Source organism: Salvelinus alpinus, chromosome 32 (genome assembly GCF_045679555.1).
Source record: "Salvelinus alpinus chromosome 32, SLU_Salpinus.1, whole genome shotgun sequence".
NCBI classification, from domain to species: domain Eukaryota; kingdom Metazoa; phylum Chordata; class Actinopteri; order Salmoniformes; family Salmonidae; genus Salvelinus; species Salvelinus alpinus.
In genome coordinates, this window is record NC_092117.1 from 19,718,713 (window position 1) to 19,737,965 (window position 19,253).

The 19,253-nt window shown below is 42.2% G+C and overlaps 1 protein-coding gene across 1 annotated transcript; it reads right to left on the minus strand.

The window, feature by feature from the left end:
* Nucleotides 1–238: 238 nt before the first annotated feature.
* On the minus strand, nucleotides 239–18,662 carry LOC139562411 (indoleamine 2,3-dioxygenase 2-like). Its single transcript, XM_071380111.1, has 10 exons — nucleotides 18,459–18,662; nucleotides 17,025–17,120; nucleotides 16,199–16,318; nucleotides 15,986–16,104; nucleotides 15,773–15,787; nucleotides 15,548–15,647; nucleotides 15,220–15,337; nucleotides 5,536–5,587; nucleotides 4,229–4,377; nucleotides 239–3,510 (listed from the first exon to the last, which is right to left on the minus strand). The coding sequence occupies exons 1-10, from the start codon at nucleotides 18,555–18,557 to the stop codon at nucleotides 3,137–3,139; spliced, it is 1,242 nt and encodes a 413-aa protein (XP_071236212.1). The 5' UTR covers nucleotides 18,558–18,662; the 3' UTR covers nucleotides 239–3,136.
* Nucleotides 18,663–19,253: the final 591 nt, after the last annotated feature.

Below are 19,253 nucleotides of genomic sequence, written 5' to 3' on the forward strand. Positions count from 1 at the left end.
AATGATTGAGGTATCTGAGATCCTAGACCGCTTTGTCTTTTAGAAACAGGATGTAATCCAAGTTATAGTTCTCCTCGAAGCTGTTCTAATCCATCAGTGTTCAGAAATAGAAAAATTGACTTATTTTTAACATATTAAAGTTTATTGATATGTTTTATTACTGTGTTATTCAACCTGCAGCAGACTATTTTATATCAAAAAATATCTTAAATGCTTTTCTTGAATATCAGTTGAAAAAGCAACTTCTTTGTCATGTCACACGCATAAAGCTTTAACTTACGTACTGGCTAACATCGCACTAACTTATTCTCACCCACAGCAAGGAAATGTACTGTAAAGACATGATGAAATTCATCACTATTCTCTCTGCGATATGTATTTCACATTCTAACACACTTGGCTCAATTGATCCTCATCACAGACCACATGGTCATTCACATGATGCTATAATTCTGCAGCTCACCAATAATTTTGATTAACACTGATCAGCACCAAACGCCTTTGATTACCATCTCCTATATGATTAGGTTAGGGGTGAAATCAACTCACCACCCAGGAGAAGCAATCCATGCACTGAACTTGCAATCTTTATATTTCTAGACCAGTGATAAATAGTCACTTTGGTAGCAGAGAGATTCAGTTGATGTAGCCACTAAAACTATACACTTACTGCACCATTATTTTATGGACAATCATTTCAATCTCACATTTAAAAATGTCACACAGACATCATGTGATTCAATCACACATCTGTTCTTGTCGACTGGGTTACCAAGTCTTTCATTGTTTGGCTGTAGCATACTGAAAGACAGACACATAGCGATACCTTAAGGAAGTGCAATTCATTGATCATGTGCAATATTATGCATTTTGTACTGTTTTTACCTCACACAAAATGCATTTTCAATAAAACCAATATAATTATGAAAGGTGTGCTGAAATTATTCTGTGGTATACTATGTGAATTGCAGGGCAGCGACAATTTGATACAAAGCAATGTTGATGGAACATAAAAAGTTGGACCATCTGAGAACCAGTAGGTACATCAACATGGTACAGTACATTTCTTAATCTATGATCTCTTCCCTGTCTTGTTGAGAAAGACTTGTAGCATGACCAGGGCTCAGCTGCAGTGTAGGATTATGTAGAGGTCTGCCCAGTCACTCTCAGAACTCTTTCGCCCTCTCTTTCTCTAAATGTGATTGGCTCACTCTCTGGCAGGGACACTACTGGCGTGCCCTGAGGTTTGACAGTTTCCAGCCTGCCACCTGCTGCCAAGATACTGTCTGCTTGGACACCTGAATTCAAGGGTGTAATTTCCCTCTCTCTACCTCCCTCCCTATATTGCTTCATCCCTCACTTCCGGCTTGTGGAGCTAAGTCCCCGAGCTACAGTGAAACCACGGTTACTATGGTGAAACAGGTTGGATAATTGACGCAAGCTCAGTGGCTCAGCTCCCTAAGGAGCTCAGTGGCTCAGGTCCCTAAGGATATTTATAGTGTATGAGTTTAACTGTGCTTTTGTATGTGTCAACTTTCCAGGAAAAAATTGATGGAATAGAAAATCTCCCTTTATAGAACAATGTAAGGGCCTTCTCATTATCCACATCCCCATGGTGATTAAAGCCAGGCGATGATGGCATTTCTTCCCATACTTACTCTATCCATTATTGGGATATCTAGTCATAAAAGCTACTTGATAAGGGAGCCCTCTCAAACTGCATACTGATGTTTCAAGTTGAAATGTGAGGCAATGCTGAGGCATGTAGCCTACTGCAGTTTACCACATCAGTGAAGGATTTGCTATGGCATCAGCCAGGTCCTTTCATGTTAAGTGTCCTGTGCACATCACAGGACCATCCACTTTCAATCCCTTTTACCAACCCGACCCAGTACTGTGGCCACTACTACAGACAGATAACCATAAAAGACATCAGTGAACAACCATCATTTTTTGGGGCCATTTGAGACCCCATACAAAAGCATGGCTGGTAAGTCCATGTGGTTTATCTACTGTAAGCCAGCCAACATCACACTTCATGACTGAGGGTTCCTACTCAAGCATAGAATCCTTTAAACCATGAATCCAATAACTGCTGGCAGGTTTAAGATGTACTTTGGGTAGAGTTGGAGTTCCACAATGAAGGTTACAAGGCAAAGGGTTTTACAATTCAATACCTATCACAGAAACCACCACTATCACCAAAGCATCAATGTTTTAAGATTTCTATATACCGTATACAGATGTAGGATCTTCATTTGATCACTATTTTAGTTGTTGAGAATTTTTATGCACAGCAGGAAATGCAAAATTGGTAGAATTCTAAAGTTTGTAATTTTCACTTTAAATCTCAGACATGATTCACCCTAAAGAAAAAAATGTATGTACATCAAAAATGTATTCCACATAATGATTCACATTTCCTGTTGTTTGCAGGATTATTTTCCTGCTGAAGGAAACTGGCTCAAATGAAGATCCTACATCTGTATTTGTCTTGTATGCTAGTATGGCGATTGGGATGTACATTTTCCACAACCATAAAGTTGTGTTGTTAGGTCATAAACAGCTGGTATATAAAGCATTTAGCTGTGATGGCTTAGTTGATAGCTCTACATCACGTGTCAAGCTCATTCTGCGGAGGGACGAGTGTCTGCGGGTTTTCGCTACTCCCTTGTACTTGATTGATGAATTAAGGTCACTAATTAGTAAGGAACTCCCCTCACCTGGTTGTCTAGGTCTTAATTGAAAGAAGAAAAAAAACTGCAGTTACTCGGCCCTCCATGGAATGAGTTTGACAGCCCTGCTCTACATCATTCGCTTGGTTATTCCTAGTCAAATAGATCATCAAACTAAAACGCACTAGGCAGTGTTGGAAGTGGGCCGGCCCTCGCCAGAACCCAATTTTCAACTAGTTTGAGTAATATTTACAATAATTATGTAGTGTTTGCCACAAGAAACACAAATATAATAGTCAAGCATAATGATATATACTGTATATACAACCAATAAAATTATGAAAGGTGTGCTGAAATTATTCTATGGTATACTATGTGAATTGCAGAGCAGCGACAGTTTGATACAACAGCATGTTGATGGAACATATGCTGTATAAGTAACCAAACGATAGTGATCTATATCAGCGTTGACTCTGTGATGTGAGTCGTGTCTGTGAGATCAGTGCTCTCTGAGTGGCATCACGGATGCTCTTCAGGAAGGGCAGTGGGCTGGAGCCTCCGGTACCGGTTTCATCCAATGCTGAGCCGACGCCGTTGAGTGGACAGCGCATGGCACGGGCCCGGTGACCAGGTACAGTGATGTATCGGGTCACGGCGGAGAGGTGATAACTCCGCAGGTTCACCAGGGCAGACACACAGGAGTCATAATTGATGCAGAGAGAGGGGCTTGAGCAGGAGAGGATAAAGTCACGTAGAGGGGGACAGCCAGACAGAGTCTCTATCAGCTGGCGGTGGGAGGGGAGCATGTACTCCCGCATGCGCTTCAGGAAAGATGCTGTACATGGAGAGATGGAGAGGAGGAACAATTGAGGAAAAATGAGGAGAGGGGAAAGGTGAGATCAGAGGGGAGATACGCTTTGATTAGAACCTGCCTTGGAATATCTAATAAAAGGGAAGAGAGACTGCAGATTCTTTCAAACAACACTATCATAAGATTTGCAAAAATGGAGAATCAACTACCCACTCAACAGTGCATAGTTGAAAAGCTCAACGAATAGTGCCGGATCAATGCTTTTATAGAGAAAATACATACAACTCATTTCTGTATACGTGGCAGTCAGCAGATAGTGTGTAAAAGGTAATTCGTTGTCTATGTAAACTTAAGATAGCACAAGGTTGATAGCCCGAGGGCTCAACCGTCTAACTGCGTTCACATCAACAAACACTATATTGTACTCCTTTCTGCAAGGTTCCATACATGTGACTTTCTGTAGATAGTAAACCTACAGGATTTCACATGCTGCAGTTGCACCCAAATATCTCTTAGCTGTAAGCCCAGTCTTATGACTAAGTCACACCAAGACAAGTTTGTATCAGGTTAGGAAAAACACTAGCATATAACAAGAGACTATTCTTTAATTAAGCAATAAAACATGGGATAGCATGACTAATTATGTAATTTTCCACGACAAACCCAAATTGAAATATCACTGGAAATTCGCTTGGAATTTTATTCAGAAACAGAGCCTTATGGGGTCAGAATGGGGTCATACCTGCATGGTCGTCATGACAGATGCCCAGTAGCGCATCAAAGCACTGAATGGAGGAACTCTGGGCGGCACTTCCTCCTGACAGCATCATCGGTTCCTCAACCACACCCTCATACAGCAGCCCTCCTGGAAGCATAGGGTTATCCCTCCATCTACGAAAGCACAATACAGAGTTATGCATGAAACTATTACAGCACAGAATGGGGTACATAATGTAGGGATAATGCATAAAATACGTTTTATTTTTTGCCAAATTCTGTTTTCTCCATTGTGTTTTTCCACGTTTCAGAATTTTTCAAATTGTATGTTATAAGTCCTCAACAATGCATAAACCACATCAGGAGACACTTTTGAGGTCTGGGAAAAATTATTTTTGGGTGTAGAATATACATTGAGTGTACAAAACATTAGGAAAACCTGCTCTTTCCATGACATAGACTGACCAGGTGAATCCAGGTGAACGCTATGATCCTTTATTGATGTCACCTTAAATACACGTCATTCAAAGCCTTGAGACAATTGAGACATGGATTGTGTATGTGTCCCATTCAGAGGGTGAATGGACAAGACAAAAGATGTAACTGCCTTTGAACGGGGTATGGTAGTAGGTGCCAGGCGCACCGTTTTGAGTGTATCAAGAACTGCAACGAACTGCAAGAACTGCAAGAACTGCAACGTATCAAGAACTGCAACGTTTTACGCTCAACAGTTTCCCGTGTGTATCAAGAATGGTCCACCATCCAAAGGACATCCAGCCAACTTGACACAACTGTGGGAAGCATTGGAGTAAACATGGGCCAGCATCCCTGTGGAACGTTTTTGTCACATTGTAGTCCATGCTCTGACGAATTGAGGCTGTTCTTAGGTGTTCCTAATGTTTTGTATGCTCAGCATAGATGCCCTTTCATTCAAGTGTGCACCAACAAGAGACTTGTTTGAATAGCAGTGTTTCTGTAGCACACATGTGATTTCCGAGTTTGCTAAACAAATCGCCACTGGATTACAGCAAATAATGATATCATTCTGTACTTAACATTTAATTGAAAAGGCATTTTGGAAAGCCTTTCCATCTACCAGAAGATGGTTAGCATTATCATCTTTGCTAACTGCCTAACAAAGTGCTACAAACGTGCACACAGACAGGGGCATTCCCACATTGCCTCTTCAGAAAGTTGAAAATATAAATCACTGATGCGTTTTGTTAATGTCTTATGATTAACTTGGGCAAATTAATCAAATTTATAATAAGTTGAATACATTTAGTTGATAATTAAATGGATTTGACATGTATTCATTGCCTCATACATTACCCTGAGAAGAAGATTCTCAGAGTTCCATGGAATGCAGTGGGGTCCACGTGCCCTGAAAACAGAAATATTTCACTATTCCAATAATTTGCACTTGTGTTTATATATATATATACTGTATATATATATATATTGTGACAGGTGTCAGGGGGAGTGGTGATTGAAGGGAGATATCTTGCAGCCCGCTGGCTCCACCCTGAAGCCTTATATGGACTTCCTACCCCAGGAAGCCTGTGGGTCATTAAGCCATGGAGTGCTTGGGGATAAAAGAGGAAGCGGGCTGCACAAACAGAGAGAGGACTGAAAGGGAAACGTGTGTTATGGAGAGTGTGAGAAGAGAGAATTATCTGTGTGATTACCCGTTGTGACCTGGACTGTCTGATTACCCCCACTGTGTACCGAACCGGTGTGGCTGAGGACCCGAGTTTTAGGATTACCCTTGGAGAATGAAACGGACAACGAGAACGGATTGTGGACTGTGAACTGGTTGCTGAATTACCCCTTTTCCCACAGTGTGAAAATGTCCCTTATAAATACCCCATTTGTATTCTAGTTGTGCTTTGTGTGCGTGTTTGGTTATTGAACTTGGTGATGTGGAAACCCCACCCCCTTGAGCCTGCTACATGTGGTGGAGAATGCGGGCAAAGCAAACCATGAACTAAAATGGCGGTGGAAGAAATGGCAGCAGTTTTACGGGTGCCCAACCAATTGTGCTGTTATGTGGGGGTTTTTCGCATTATTTGTAACTTATTTTGTACATAATATTTCTGCAACTGTATCGTACTGCAAAAAAGAGCTTCTGGATATCAGGACAACGATGACTCACTTCGGATTAGACAAGGATCTTTTCTACAACAAGAAGACGCACAAGACATTCTCCAAACACCCCACAGGACCGACATCCCCGTTATTTGCAAGAGGAAGCGACGCAGGTAGAAAGGAAAAAGCGCCGGATGCCTGGTCAGGACCCGGAGAAGGCGACTGGGAAAGCTGCCATTACCGTCAATACTACTCGCCAATCATTGGACAATAAAATAGATGAGGTACAATCACGAATATCCTACCAATGGGACATCAAAAACTGTAATATCCTATGTTTCACGGAATCGTGGCTGAATGACGACATGGATATTCAGCTAGCGGGATATACGCTGCACCGGCAAGATAGAACAGCACACTCTGGTAAGACAAGGGGGGGCGGTCTGTGCATATTTGTAAACAACAGCTGGTGCATGAAATCTAAGTCTCTAGATTTTGCTCGCCTGAAGTATTGTGATAAATTGCAGGCCACACTACTTGCCTCCCTCGCCCTCCATTTGGTAAATCCAACCACAACTCTATCCTCCTGATTCCTGCTTACAAGCAAAAATTAAAGCAGGAAGCACCCGTGACTCAGTCTATAAAAAAGTGGTCAAATGAAGCAGATGCTAAACTACAGGACTGTTTTGCTATCACAGACTGGAACATGTTCCGGGATTCTTCCGATGGCATTGAGGAGTACACCACATCAGTCACTGGCTTTATCAATAAGTGCATCGAGGACGTCGTCCCCACAGTGACTGTACGTACATACCCCAACCAGAAGCCATGGATTACAGGCAACATTCGCACTGAGCTAAAGGGTAGAGCTGCCGCTTTCAAGGTGCGGGACTCTAACCCCGAAGCTTACAAGAAATCCCACTATGCCCTGCGACGAACCATCAAACAGGCAAAGCGTCAATACAGGGCTAAGATTGAATCATACTACACTGGTTCCGATGCTCGTCTTATGTGGCAGGGCTTGCAAACTATTACAGACTACATAGGGAAGCACAGCTGCGAGCTGCCCAGTGACACGAGCCTACCAGACGAGCTAAATCACTTCTTTGCTCGCTTCGAGGCAAGCAACACTGAGGCATGCATGAGAGCATCAGCTGTTCTGGACGACTGTGTGATCACGATCTCCGTAGCCGACGTGAGTAAGACCTTTAAACAGGTCAACATACACAAGGCTGCGGGGCCAGACAGATTACCAGGACATGTGCTCCGGGCATGTGCTGACCAACTGGCAGGTGTCTTCACTGACATTTTCAACATGTCCCTGATTGAGTCTGTACATGTTTCAAGCAGACCACCATAGTCCCTGTGCCAAAGAACAAAAAGGCAACCTGCCTAAATGAATACAGACCCGTAGCACTCACATCTGTAGCCATGAAGTGCTTTGAAAGGTTGGTAATGGCTCACATCAACACCATTATCCCAGAAACCCTAGACCCACTCCAATTTGCATACCGCCCAAACAGATCCACAGATGATGCAATCTCAATTGCACTCCACACTGCCCTTTCACACCTGGACAAAAGGAACACTTATGTGAGGATGCTATTCGTTGACTACAGCTCAGCGTTCAACAGCATAGTACCCTCAAAGCTCATCACTAAGCTAAGAATCCTGGGACTAAACACCTCCCTCTGCAACTGGATCCTGTATTTCCTGATGGGCCGCCCCGAGGTGGTGAGGGTAGGTAGCAACACATCTGCAACGCTGATCCTCAACACTGGAGCTCCACAGGGGTGCGTGCTCAGTCCCCTCCTGTACTCCCTGTTCACCCATGACTGCATGGCCAGGCACGATTCCAACACCATCATTAAGTTTGCAGACGACACAACAGTGCCTGATCACAGACAACGACGAGACAGCCTATAGGGAGGAGGTCAGAGACCTGGCCATGTGGTGCCAGAATAACAACCTATCCCTCAACGTAACCAAGACTAAGGAGATGATTGTGGACTACAGGAAAAGGAGTACAGAGCACGCCCTCATTCTCATCAACGGGGCTGTAGTGGAGCAGCTTGAGAGCTTCAAGTTCCTTGGTGTCCACATCAACAACAAACTAGAATGGTCCAAAAACACCAAGACAGTCGTGAAGAGGGCACGACAAAGCCTATTCCCCCTCAGGGAACTAAAAGGATTCGGCATGGGTCCTGAGATCCTCAAAAGGTTCTACAGCTGCAACATCGAGAGCATCCTGACTGGTTGCATCACTGCCTGGCAATTGCTCGGCCTCTGACCGCAAGGCACTACAGAGGTTAGTGCTTCCGGCCCAGTACATCATTGGTGCAAAGCTGCCTGCCATCCAGGACCTCTACACCAGGCGGTGACAGAGGAAGGCCCTAAAAATTGTAAAAGACCCCAGCCACCCCAGTCATAGACTGTTCTCTCTACTACCGCATGGCAAGCGGTACCGGAGTGCCAAGTCTAGGACAAAAAGGCTTCTCAACAGTTTTTACCCCCAAGCCATAAGACTCCTGAACAGGTAATCAAATGGCTACCTGGACAATTAGCACCCTTCGCTTCTCTAATGATTTTAGAAAGGTAAATTAAATCTCAAAGTTCAACGCCTACCCCATGCCCCGAATTGATGAACTAATCGAACGGCTAGGGACCACCCGATTTATCAGCACACTCGACCTGACGAAGAGTTATTGGCAGGTGCCCTTAGTTCCCGAGGTGCAGGTGAAAACTGCTTTCACCACCCCTGACGGGCTGTTCCACTACAAGAAGTTGCCCTTTGGGTTGCACAGGGCCCCCTTCCAAAGGTTGATGGACCCGGATTCTCCGTCCCCATCGTGAGTACGCAGCGAGTGGGAGACACATCTAAACCAGGTGAGCATAGTATTGCAGGCCTTACGGGGGCTAACAGCTAATCCAAGGAAATGTCGGCTCGGCCTGCGGGAGGCTGAGTACCTGGGGGTACACGATCGGGAGGGGATGTGTCAAACCCTAGGTGAAGAAAGTGGAGGCGATTCGGGACTGGCCCCACCCCCTCACCAAGAAGCAGGTACGCACTTTTGTGGGATTGACTAGTTACTACCGGAGAATTATTTCCCACTTTTCCTCCCTAGCCAGCCCCCTGACAGATCTGACCAGGAGCCGTCAAGTGACGTAGACCGAGGAGATGGAGAAAGCCTTCCAGGACCAAAAGGGAGCACTGTGTTCTGGACCAATGCTGGTGATCCCGGACTTCTCCAAACCACTGGTGGTACAGACCGATGAGTCTGAAACAGGGGTGGGTGCCGTCCTATCACAGCTACAAGAAGGTGAGGAACACTCAGTCGTGTACATTAGCCGGAAGCTGTTGCCGCGGGAATAAATATATTCCACTGTGGAGAAAGAATGTTTAGCGATCCAGTGCGCACTGGAGATACTGAAATATTAGTTATTTGGACGGCACTTCACCCTAGTAACGGACCATGCACCACTGGTTTGGATGTCACGGAATAAGGACAGTAATGCCCGGGTCACCCGCTGGTTCCTATCCTTACAGCCCTTTGCTTTCTCTGTCGTCCACAGATCAGGTGCAGCCCATGGAAATGCCGATGCCCTCTCCAGGAGTGATGCTCTAGGGAGCTGGACCGCCCCTCATGGGGGGGTGGTGTCGCACATGTCAGGGAGAGGTGAGGGGAGTGGTGATTGAAGGGAGATATCTTGCAGCCCGCTGGCTCCACCCCCGAGCCTTATATGGACATCCTGCGCCAACGAGGCAAGCCTGTGGGTCATTAAGCCATGGAGTACTTGGGGATAAAAGAGAAAGCGGGCTGCACAACCAGGGAGAGGACTGAGAGGGAAACGTGTGTTATGGAGAGTGTGAGAAGAGAGAATTATCTGTGTGATTACCCGTTGTGACCTGGACTGTCTGATTACCCCCACTGTGTACCGAACCGGTGTGGCTGAGGACCCGAGTTTTAGGATTACCCCTGGAGAATGGAACGGACAACGAGAACGGATTGTGGACTGTGAACTGGTTGCTGAATTCCCCCCTTTCCCACATTGTGCAAATCTCCCAAAAAATAGCCCATGTGTATTCTAGTTGTGCTTAGTGCGCGTGTTTGGTTATTTAACTTGGTGACGTTGAAACCCCACGCCCTTGAGCCTGCAACAATATATACAGTTGAAGTTGGAAGTTTACATACAAGTTTACACACACTTTCGTTTTTCAACCACTCCACAAATTTCTTGTTAACAAACTATAGTTTTGTCAATTCGGTTAGGACATCTACTTGAGTCATTTTTCCAACAATTGTTTACAGACAGATTATTTCACTTATAATTCACTGTATCACAATTCCAGTGGGTCAGACGTTTACATACACTAAGTTGACTGTGCCTTTAAACAGCTTGAAAAATTCCAGAAAATTATGTCATGGCTTTAGAGGCTTCTAATAGGCTAATTGACATAATTTTAGTTAATTGGAGGTGTAACTGTGGATGTATTTCAAGGCCTACCTTCAGTGCATCTTTGCTTGATATAATGGGAAAATTAAAAGAAATCAGCCAAGATCTCAGAAAATAATTGTAGACCTCCACAAGTCTGGTTCATCCTTGGGAGCAATTTCCAAACGCCTGAAGTTACCACATTCATCTGTACAAACAATAGTACGCAAGTATAAACACCATGGGACCACGCAGCCGTCATACCGCTCAGGAAGGAGACGCGTTCTGTCTCCTAGAGATGAACGTACTTTGGTGCGAAAAGTGAAAATCAATTCCAGAACAACAGCAAAGGACCTTGTGAAGATACAGGAGGAAACAGGTAGAAAAGTATCTATATCCACAGTAAAACGAGTCCTATACGAACATAACCTGAAAGGCCCCCCATGCAAGGAAGAAGACACAGACTACGGTTTACAACTGCACATGGGGACAAAGATTGTACTTTTTAGAGAAATGTCCTCTGGTCTGATGAAACAAAAATAGAACTGTTTGGCCATAATGACCATTGTTATGTTTGGAGGAAAAAGGGGGAGGGTTGCAAGCCAAAAAACACCATCCCAACCGTGAAGCACGGGGATGGCAGCATCATGTTGTGGCGGTGCTTTGCTGCAGGAGGGACTGGTGCACTTCACAAAATAGATGGCATCATGAGGACGGAAAATTATTTGGACATATTGAAGCAACATCTCAAGACATCAGTCAGCAAGATAAAGCGTGGTCGCAAATGGTTCTTCCAAATGGACAATGACCCCAAGCATACTTCCAAAGTTGTGGCAAAATGGCTTTAAGACAACAAAGTCAAGGTATTGGAGTGGCCATCAAAAAGCTCTGACCTCAATCCTACAGAAAATGTGTGGGCATAACTGAAAAAGCGTGTGCGAGCAAGGAGGCCTGCAAACCTGATTCAGTTACACCAGTTCTTTCAGGAGGAATGGGCCAAAATTCATCCAACTTATTGTGGGAAGCTTGTGGAAAGCTACTCGAAATGTTTGACCCAAGTTAAACAATTTAATGGCAATGCTTCCAGATACTAATTGAGTATATGTAAACTTCTGACTCACTGGGAATGTGATGAAAGAAATAAAAGCTGAAATAAATAAATCTCTCTATTATTATTCTGACATTTCACATTCTTAAAATAAAGTGTTGATCCTAACTGACCTAAGACAGAGCATTTTTAATCGGATTAAATGTAAGGAATTGTGAAAAACTAAGTTTTAAACTCAGGCTAGGGGGCACTATTTTAAGGCTAGGGGGCACTATTTTCACGCACGGATGAAAAGTGTGCCCAAATTAAACGGCCTGCTACTCAGGCCCAGAAGCTAGGATATGCATATACTTGGATAGAAAACACTCTAAAGTTTCTAAAACTGTTAAAACTATGTCTGTGAGTATAACAGAACTTATTTGGCAGGCGAAACCCCGAGGACAAACCATGCAGGAAAAAAAATGTTTCTATGTGGATCTAGATTTCTAAGGCACTTGCTTGCAGTTCCTATCGCTTCCACTAGATGTCAACAATCTTTAGAAGTTGGTTGATGTTTTTCCTTTGAGAAATGAAGAAGTAGGGCTGTTCAAAATGAGGGTCGAGTCTAGTGTTGTGGTTGGGGCGCACTACCTGAAAGCTTGCTCCACTTTGTTTTCGTCCGGTATTGAACACAGTTTAAATTTTAACGATTATTTACGTTTAAAAATACCTACATTTGGATTAGGAAAGTTGTTTGAAATGTTTGGATCAAGTTTACAGGTAACTATATTAGATACTTTGTAGTCATGTTGCGCGAGTTGGAACCGGTGTTTTTCTGGATCAAACGCACCAAATAAATTTACATTTTGGAGATATAACAACAGAATTTATCAAACAAAATGACCATTTGTAATGTTTAACTTCTCTGGGTTATGTGGGATGGTAGCGTCCCACTTGGCCAAAAGCCAGAAAAAATGTAGCGCGCCAAATTCAAATGTATTACTATAAGAATCAATCTTTCATGAAATCACACGTGAAAGACACCAAATTAAAGCTACACATGTTGTGAATCCAGTCTGATTTCAAAAAGGATTTACAGGGAAAGCACACCAAACAATTATGTTAGCTCAGTACATAGCCACAGAAAAACACAGCCATTTTCCCAGCAAAAGATAGTAGTCACAAAAAGCAGAAATACAGAAACAAATTAATCACGAACCTTTGATGATCTTCATCAGATGACACTCATAGGACATCATGTTACACAATACCTTTATGTTTTGTTCGATAATGTGCATATTTATATCCACAAATCTCGGTTTACATTGGCGCCATGTTCAGAAATGCCTCCAAAATATCTGGAGAAATTGCAGAGAGCCACGTCAAATAACAGAAATACTCATCATAAACTTTGATGAAAGATACATGTTTTACATAGAATTAAAGATACACTTGTTCTTAATGCAACCGCTGTGTCAGATTTCCAAAAAACTTTAGGTAAAAAGCACACCATGCAATAATCTGAGACGGCGCTCAGATTTAACAACATTTCTCCGCCATGTTGGAGTCAACAGAAATACGAAATTACATCATAAATATTCCCTTACCTTTGATCATCTTCATCAGAATGCACTCCAAGGAATCCTAGTTCCACAATAAATCGTTATTTTGTTTGATAATGTCCATTACTTATGTCCAAGTAGCTACTTTTGCTAGCATGTGTAGTACACGTGTCCAAACGCCCGTGCAGATGCAGTTAAACGTCGGACGAAAATTTCAAAAAGTTATATTACAAGTCGAATAAACTGGTCAAAGTAAGTAGAGAATCAATCTTCAGGATGTTGTTATCATATATATCCAATAACGTTCCAACCGGAGCATTCCTTCATGTCTGTAGAAGTTATGGAACGCAAGGCGATATCATGAGGAAAGCGCATGACCAGGAACTGGCAATCTGCCAGACCACTGACTCATTCCCCTCTCATCCGGCCCCACAACACAGTATAAACTTCATTCAACGCTCTACCGACTGTTGACATCTAGTAAAGTTTTAGAAACTTCAGAGTGTTTTCTATCCAATAATAATATGCATATATTAGCATCTGAGACAGAGTAGGAGGCGGTTCACTATGGGCACGCAATTCATCCAAAAGTGAAAATGCTGCCCCCTATATCAAAGAAGTTAACTTCTTGTGGGCAGGAGCCAGCATTTTCACTTTCGGAAAAATAGCATGCAAAAATTCAACTGCCTGCTACTCATCCCCAGAATATGAGATATGCATATTATTAGTATATTTGGATAGAAAACACTCTGAAGTTTCTAAAACTGTTTGAATCATATCTGTGAGAATAACAGAACTTATGTAGCAGGCAAAACCCTGAGGACAAACCATTCAGAATTAGTATTTTTTTGATGTCACTGTCTTTTCAATTAGTTTTTATAGAGACACCAGATTTCTAATTGACTTGCTTGCAGTTCCTACCGCTTCCACTGGATGTCTCCGGTACTTGGAAATTGGTTGAGGTTATTCCTTTGTGTACTGAAGAAGTAGGACTATCGTAAATGAGGGTCACATGAAGTAAATTTTTTGAGAGAGCCACGTTACGAAAAAAGTTGCGTCAGTTTGTTTTCTTTTGTATTGGACACAAATCATCCCGTCTTCAAATTGATCGATTATTAACGTTTAAAAATACCTAACGTTGTATTACAAAATTAGTTTGAAATGTTTTGGTAAAGTTTACATGTAACTTTTGATAAATTTACATTTTGGATATATATCGACGGAATTAATCGAACAAAAGGACATTTTGTGATGTTTATGGGACATATTGGAGTCCCAACAAAAGAATTTCAGCAAAGGTAAGGCATGATTTATATTTTATTTCTGCGTTTTGTGTCGTGCTTGCAGTGTTGAAATATGCTACTCTCTCTTTGTTGACATTGTGCCGTCATCAGATAATAGCATCTTATGCTTTCGCCGAAAAGCCCTTTTGAAATCTGACATGTTGGCTGGATTCACAACGAGTGTAGCTTTAATTTGGTATCTTACATGTGTGTTTTAATGAAAGTTTGATTTTTATATCATGTTATTTGAATATGCCGCGCTGTATTTTCCCTGGCTATTGGCCGGTGGGACGTTTGCGATAATAGCATGGTTTGTTTTCGCCGTAAAGCCTTTTTGAAATCTGACACTGTGGCTGGATTAACAAGAAGTTCATCTTTAAACCGATTTATAACACTTGTATGATTCATTAATTATTATTATGAGTATTTCTGTTTTTTAATTTGGCGCACTGCTATTTCACTGGGTGTTGTCAAATCAATCCCGTTAACGGGATTGGCGCGCGAAGGGTTCACTAAGAAGTTAAATGTATTTGGCTAAGGTGTATGTAAACTTACAACTTCAACTGTATACTACCTGGGTATGGATATGATTCAATGTGGATAAGGTAAGGATGAAACTTACTGTGCATGAGCTCAAATATTTCCTTCATCTTCCTCAGAGACTGGCCCACTTTGTAGAGGCCCTTCTGTATGCTGATGACGTCACAGGTTACCACAGCATTCATCACTGAAAACGCCCCCTAGATGTAGTTCAGGACAATTAGGACTCATAATCAAAAGACCCTTAGTGGTCATAGCGAAAGAGAGAACATTAAAGAGAGAAAGAGATTACAAAAACAGAGAGAGAGAGAGGGAGAAACTGGGTTATGAGAGACAGAGAGTGTGTGAGAGATACAGTACATAGATAGAGACAGAGACAAAGAAAGACAGAGACACACATAGAGACTTACCTGTATCCCTGAGCTAGCAGCCCTCTCCACCAAAAGAGAGACCAGGAAGAACCCTTTACAGCTTTCTCCCCCAGGGAAAGAGAACAGTGTTTCCAAGTTCCTATATTAAAATGCACATGAATATCACATGGAAACCACAACAATATCAAATAGAAACCAAACGGAACCGAAAACAGGAATTTACAGGATATGTAATTCTCATGACAGTGTTTCTGTCAAACTCACCCAATTTCCATGTCCCTGAAATAACAAGTGTGAGAAAGAATGTCAATACATTGCATGTGTTTCCTAAACAGTACATAGTCCCGTCGTGTTAGTAGAAGAAATGGTAGTAGACATAGGTGTAGTGGCATTTTGGTACGGGTTGGAAAGAAAGTGGTCAAGGGGGTAGAGGTTATATTGACAGACCAGGGTGTAAGGGTCAAAGGCCCAGCTCACCCTGTAGGGTCCTTTAGTTTCCAGTTGACCAGAACAGAGTCTGCATAGGTCAGGATGGGAGGCAGGCCGAGTCTCTTAGAGATCAGCCAGTAGGGCAGAGCCAGGGATTTGGGGAGAGTCTAATAAACACAAACAATAAACATGCCAACAATCAATGGGACAGATTCCAGTGTTCATGTCCGAGGTTAAAGGTCACTCTGAGCTGGTTTTTACCTGGGCCGGCAGGTGTTGCCCCTCCTGCCAGACATACCCCATGGTGATGAAGCCCAGGGCCAGGTGAGCCAGCCTCAGTTCCCGATGGCCCTTTAGGTGATGGGAACTCAGCACGGGCATCTGTTTACAACAATGGCAACAATGAGTCTGTTAGTATGGAGTCTATCAGCAACACTGGTACAATCACACACGCAGCGGTGTAAAATACTTAAGTATAAATACTTTTAAGTACTACTTAAGTAGTTTTTGGGGGAATCTGTACTTTACTTTACTATTTATATTTTTGACAACTTTTACTTTTACTCCACTACATTCCTAAAGAAAATAATGTACTTTTTACTCCTTACATTTTCCCTTACACCCAAAAGTACTCGTTACATTTTGAATGCTTAGTAGGACAAGAAAATTGTCTAATTCACGCACTTATCAAGAGAACATCCCATATCATCCCTACTGCTTCTGATCTGGCAGACTCACTAAACAAATGCTTCGCTTGTGAATTTTGTCTGAGTGTTGAACTGCCCATGGCTATCCGTAAATTAAAAAAACTTGTCTGGTTTGCTTCATATAATAAATGTTAAATGATTTATACTTTTACTTTTGATACTTGAGTACATTTAAAACCAAATACTTCTAGACATTAGTCATTTTCTTTTAAAGTATCTTTACTTTTACTCAAGTATGAAAATTGGGTACTTTTTCCACCACTACACACACGTCAGCACGGACATCACAAGCCCAGACACATGCAAAATTACATCAGTACTGAAGCCTAAATCAAGTGTATTTGATTGTTGACTGAGATACAGTACATGTGGTTTCTCACCTCATTGACCAGGTCTCGCAGCTGATGTGTTTGGATGAGGGGTGTGAGGTTGCTGGCCAAGCCCATCCATACCCGGTAGTAATCTGGAAGGTCTGTCTGAAATGGGCAAAGGTCATATAGCTAGATATGACAGTACACTGTTTTATCTGTGCACTATACGCAAAAGAAGAAAATTGTTGGTTCTAGAAGTTCAAGCAAAAAATATGTTTCTGTCTGAAATTGGAACGTACTGTAAGTTAATGAGATGTGATGGGATAAAATAATGCACTAAAGTAGAGAGTAGAACTGTATCTAGTCCCTCAAATCTCATTGATCTAGTGTTGACATTGAGCACACTGTCTCCAGTGTAAGTCAATAGAGACCAGAACAGACCAACTGTCATTGGCTCACAGCTCAGTGCACGCTGGAGGGAGAAAGATCAACAGGTATCTATATAACCACCCCATTCTCTGTTCTGTACAGTATCTATTCTATCTCCAGTCTCATTGTCACGTTATGATCGCTTCACGTGGAGGTCAGCCTCTGTGAGTGATCTGTGTCTGAGCTTGTTTTGCTATACTGTATCTCTGTCCCTTTATTATTGAACACATCCCTTTTATCATTGTTTCTGCGGTCCTCAAGTCCAATAATAGAAGGTTGTGGACAATGTCATGTGACAACCAAGCAGTTCCTCAAATCTAGGCTAGGGAGTTTAGGAAGTTTTGTAAATTTCCCTAAATTTACAACCTGTTGATTGTCATACTGGATTTTGGTTAGAAAGAAACTAGACATGGCAGTATGGTGTGATGGGATAAAAGCATGATCTAAAGTAGAGAGTAGAACTGTATCTAGTCCCTCAAATCTCATTGATCTAGTGTTGACATTGAGCACACTGTCTCCAGTGTAAGTCAATAGAGACCAGAACAGACCAACTGTCATTGGCTCACAGCTCAATGCACGCTGGAGGGAGAAAGATCAATAGGTATCTATATAACATTAACCAAAGCAAACATATTTCTGAGTTTAAAACCATGGTAGCACATGGGATTAGTGGATCAAGACTTACTGGAGGAAATACTATGGGTCACTGACACAGAAGTAATTCCACACTTCTCATTGTTTCTATTGTGAAGTCTACAGACTGATATTAAATGTGGAAGTAGGTTCTTTAATTATGCTTTTCACATCCACAAAACAATACCAGGAAATTATTTGAATGGTGACTTAGTGAGTAGATCAAATTTGTAAAGAGCAGCGGAGTCTAGCTTGTTTTAACAGAATACGAAACAGCATGTAAAGGAAAATTAACCAATATTGTAATAAATAAAATGCCAACAGATGAACCTGAAGACTCACCATTTATAAAGTTATCTGTTAACAGTAATTGCAGTAATTTTGAAAAAAATTTATGCTCAGCTCAAAGTACATGTATAAAGTTGGAAAAAGATGCCTTACTGCTGGCTGCTCCAGGATGAATCCAAACTCCTCAGACACAAAGAAACAGTCCAGGTCAATCTGCAGTGCTGACCTGGGGAATCTCTCTCCGTCTCCCATTCTCTGTTCTGTACAGTATCTATGCTTATCTATCTCCAGTCTCGTGTACACGTTATGATCGCTTCACGTGGAGGTCAGCCTCTGTGAGTGATCTGTGTCTGAGCTTGTTTTGCTATACTGTATCTCTGTCCCTTTATTATTGAACACTTCCCTTTTATCATTGTTTCTGCAGTCATCAAGTCCAATAATATAAGGTTGTGGACAATGTCATGTGACAACCAAGCAGTTCCTCAAATCTGGGCTAGGGAGTTTAGGAAGTTTGTAAATTTCCCTGAATTTACAACCTGTCATACTGGATTTTGTTAAGAAATAAACTAGTATTTATCATGAAGTTTAACAGAAATCTGAATCATAAGCCCATGTGCCACAATTAATTTTACATTGCATTCCTGTATCACACATATTTCAGGTGTAAAAAATCCCCATAAAAAAACTAACGAACAGATACAAGCCTATGGACCCACTCCCTTGTAAAGCATTATTAGGACATACAGTACAGTATATGCAGAGATGGAGAAATGAAGGAAGAAAGGAGAGGGAGAGAAAAAGCAAGAGAAAGAGAGAGGGAGAGAGAGGAGGTTCTATTTTTGGCTGGTGTTAACCCTTTACAGACTAAAGGCGGCCCCATGCTTCCCAACCGAAACAGTTTGGTACAGTTTGTGCATATATTATGATGGGGCGGCAGGTAGCCAAGTG